Here is a 1,530-nt window from a genome sequence, read left to right on the forward strand (position 1 = left end):
CTCAAACAGAAAATCAGACGTTTTCGTAGGATAGTTCTGGGATGCTGGAACAGACTTCCTTCTGTTGTTGAATTAACTCAATGCAAAGCCAGTTGTTGAGAACATACCCAGAAAACCCCAGTGACCTGCCTTACACCTTGACAGTTCTGCATTAGTGTGAAGTGCTGGTTGTATCCACCCACATCTAAATGGTGCTGATTATCACAAAGCCCACAGCCTGAGGTCATTTCATGGGTCATGATGTCTTTTAAGTCTCTGCTGGGCTTCTTCTGAAAGAGTTGTTAGTTTTGTTCTTTCTTGTGTTTTTCCAAAATATTTTATTCATTTTTCTTAGTGTGATATTTTGCTTGATATTGTTTAGTTTCCAACATTTCTTTTTTTCAAAGTCCCCCTCCAATCATCTTTTGATTTATTGTGAAATGGTTTATAGAGATCTTTTAATATGATTATACGGTATTTATACAAAATTAAAAAAAATATTGTGTCATTTTTAGGACATAGTTTCTGCACAGCAGGAGTAGTTCATTAGAAATTTGCCTCTGAGTTGTGGGCGGGACCATTGGTGTTGGAGTGAGCCCACCTCTACCTCCCGACATCCATCTGTTTACCCTCTCTCCGTCTAACTTACAGCCCCTCACACCCCAACCTAAAATTAGCAGTGCAACAAAAATGGTGAAAACTATTAGAGCTATCCAGTCGTACAGTTTAAAGACAGATGTAGACAAATTGTTGCACCTACGTCGCACTCAGGAGTCAGAGCTCTGTTCCCCCCCTCTGGTCACTGGCAGGAGCCATCTCCAGTGTACTAAACTCACTACACCTCCCAGCAGCCCCAGACACAGTCCCTGGAAACCACTCACCTGACTTCAATCTGACAATCACCCATCAAGGAGCACACAGTGCCTCGCTCTGTGCGAAGTATTGTTTGTGCCACCCTGCCTGCATTACCGAGCGTTTCTATCTGGACCTGATCTTTTCTTTCTGATCCTGATTATGTTCTGATTACCTGCCGCCTGCCCTGACCCTGATTTAGCTTTGTGAACTTTTAGCTATGCTTGATTCCAGTCTGAACTAATAAACCTGCTGCACATGGAACCAGCTGTCTACCCTTTTGTGACGTCACACCTAAAACCTTATTCCAATAGCATTTTTTGTCTGCTCCTGATTCACAACAATTTGAATAAAGAAATTATTTAGAAAAGCAGTTTTAAGCTTAATACTCTTTTATATACGTCCTCCATCATGAGAAAAACGGCACAAGAACATGTTAAAAACAGCAAAAATACAATTTTCGTCAGAGTGGATCTTTAAATGTACACATTTAGGATGCATTTTCATTCTAACAATGAAAATATTAACATTTGTTGTATTTAGTAGACTCAGATGACATATATGAAGTGATTCAGTATAAGTCAAACTAAAGTTCTTACTTGTGTCCTGATTCATGGGCAATAGTGAAGGCCAGACCCAAACCCGTGTCTTCATTAATTGTACAGCTCCGGTACTTGCTGCACATCCCACTAATAGGGG

The 1,530-nt window shown here is 40.5% G+C and overlaps 1 protein-coding gene across 1 annotated transcript in view; it reads right to left on the bottom strand.

The window, feature by feature from the left end:
* Positions 1 to 1,530, bottom strand: part of LOC112144076 (A disintegrin and metalloproteinase with thrombospondin motifs 16) — a 64,643-nt gene that overhangs the window by 34,117 nt on the left and 28,996 nt on the right. Inside the window, exon 8 of the mRNA XM_024268395.2 lies at positions 1,431 to 1,530. This exon is cut by the window's right edge and continues 5 nt beyond it. Within this exon, the coding sequence (XP_024124163.1) occupies positions 1,431 to 1,530 (100 nt within the window). The remainder of the gene's footprint in view (positions 1 to 1,430) is intronic.

This window comes from Oryzias melastigma, linkage group LG16 (assembly GCF_002922805.2).
Source record: "Oryzias melastigma strain HK-1 linkage group LG16, ASM292280v2, whole genome shotgun sequence".
Classification (NCBI taxonomy): domain Eukaryota; kingdom Metazoa; phylum Chordata; class Actinopteri; order Beloniformes; family Adrianichthyidae; genus Oryzias; species Oryzias melastigma.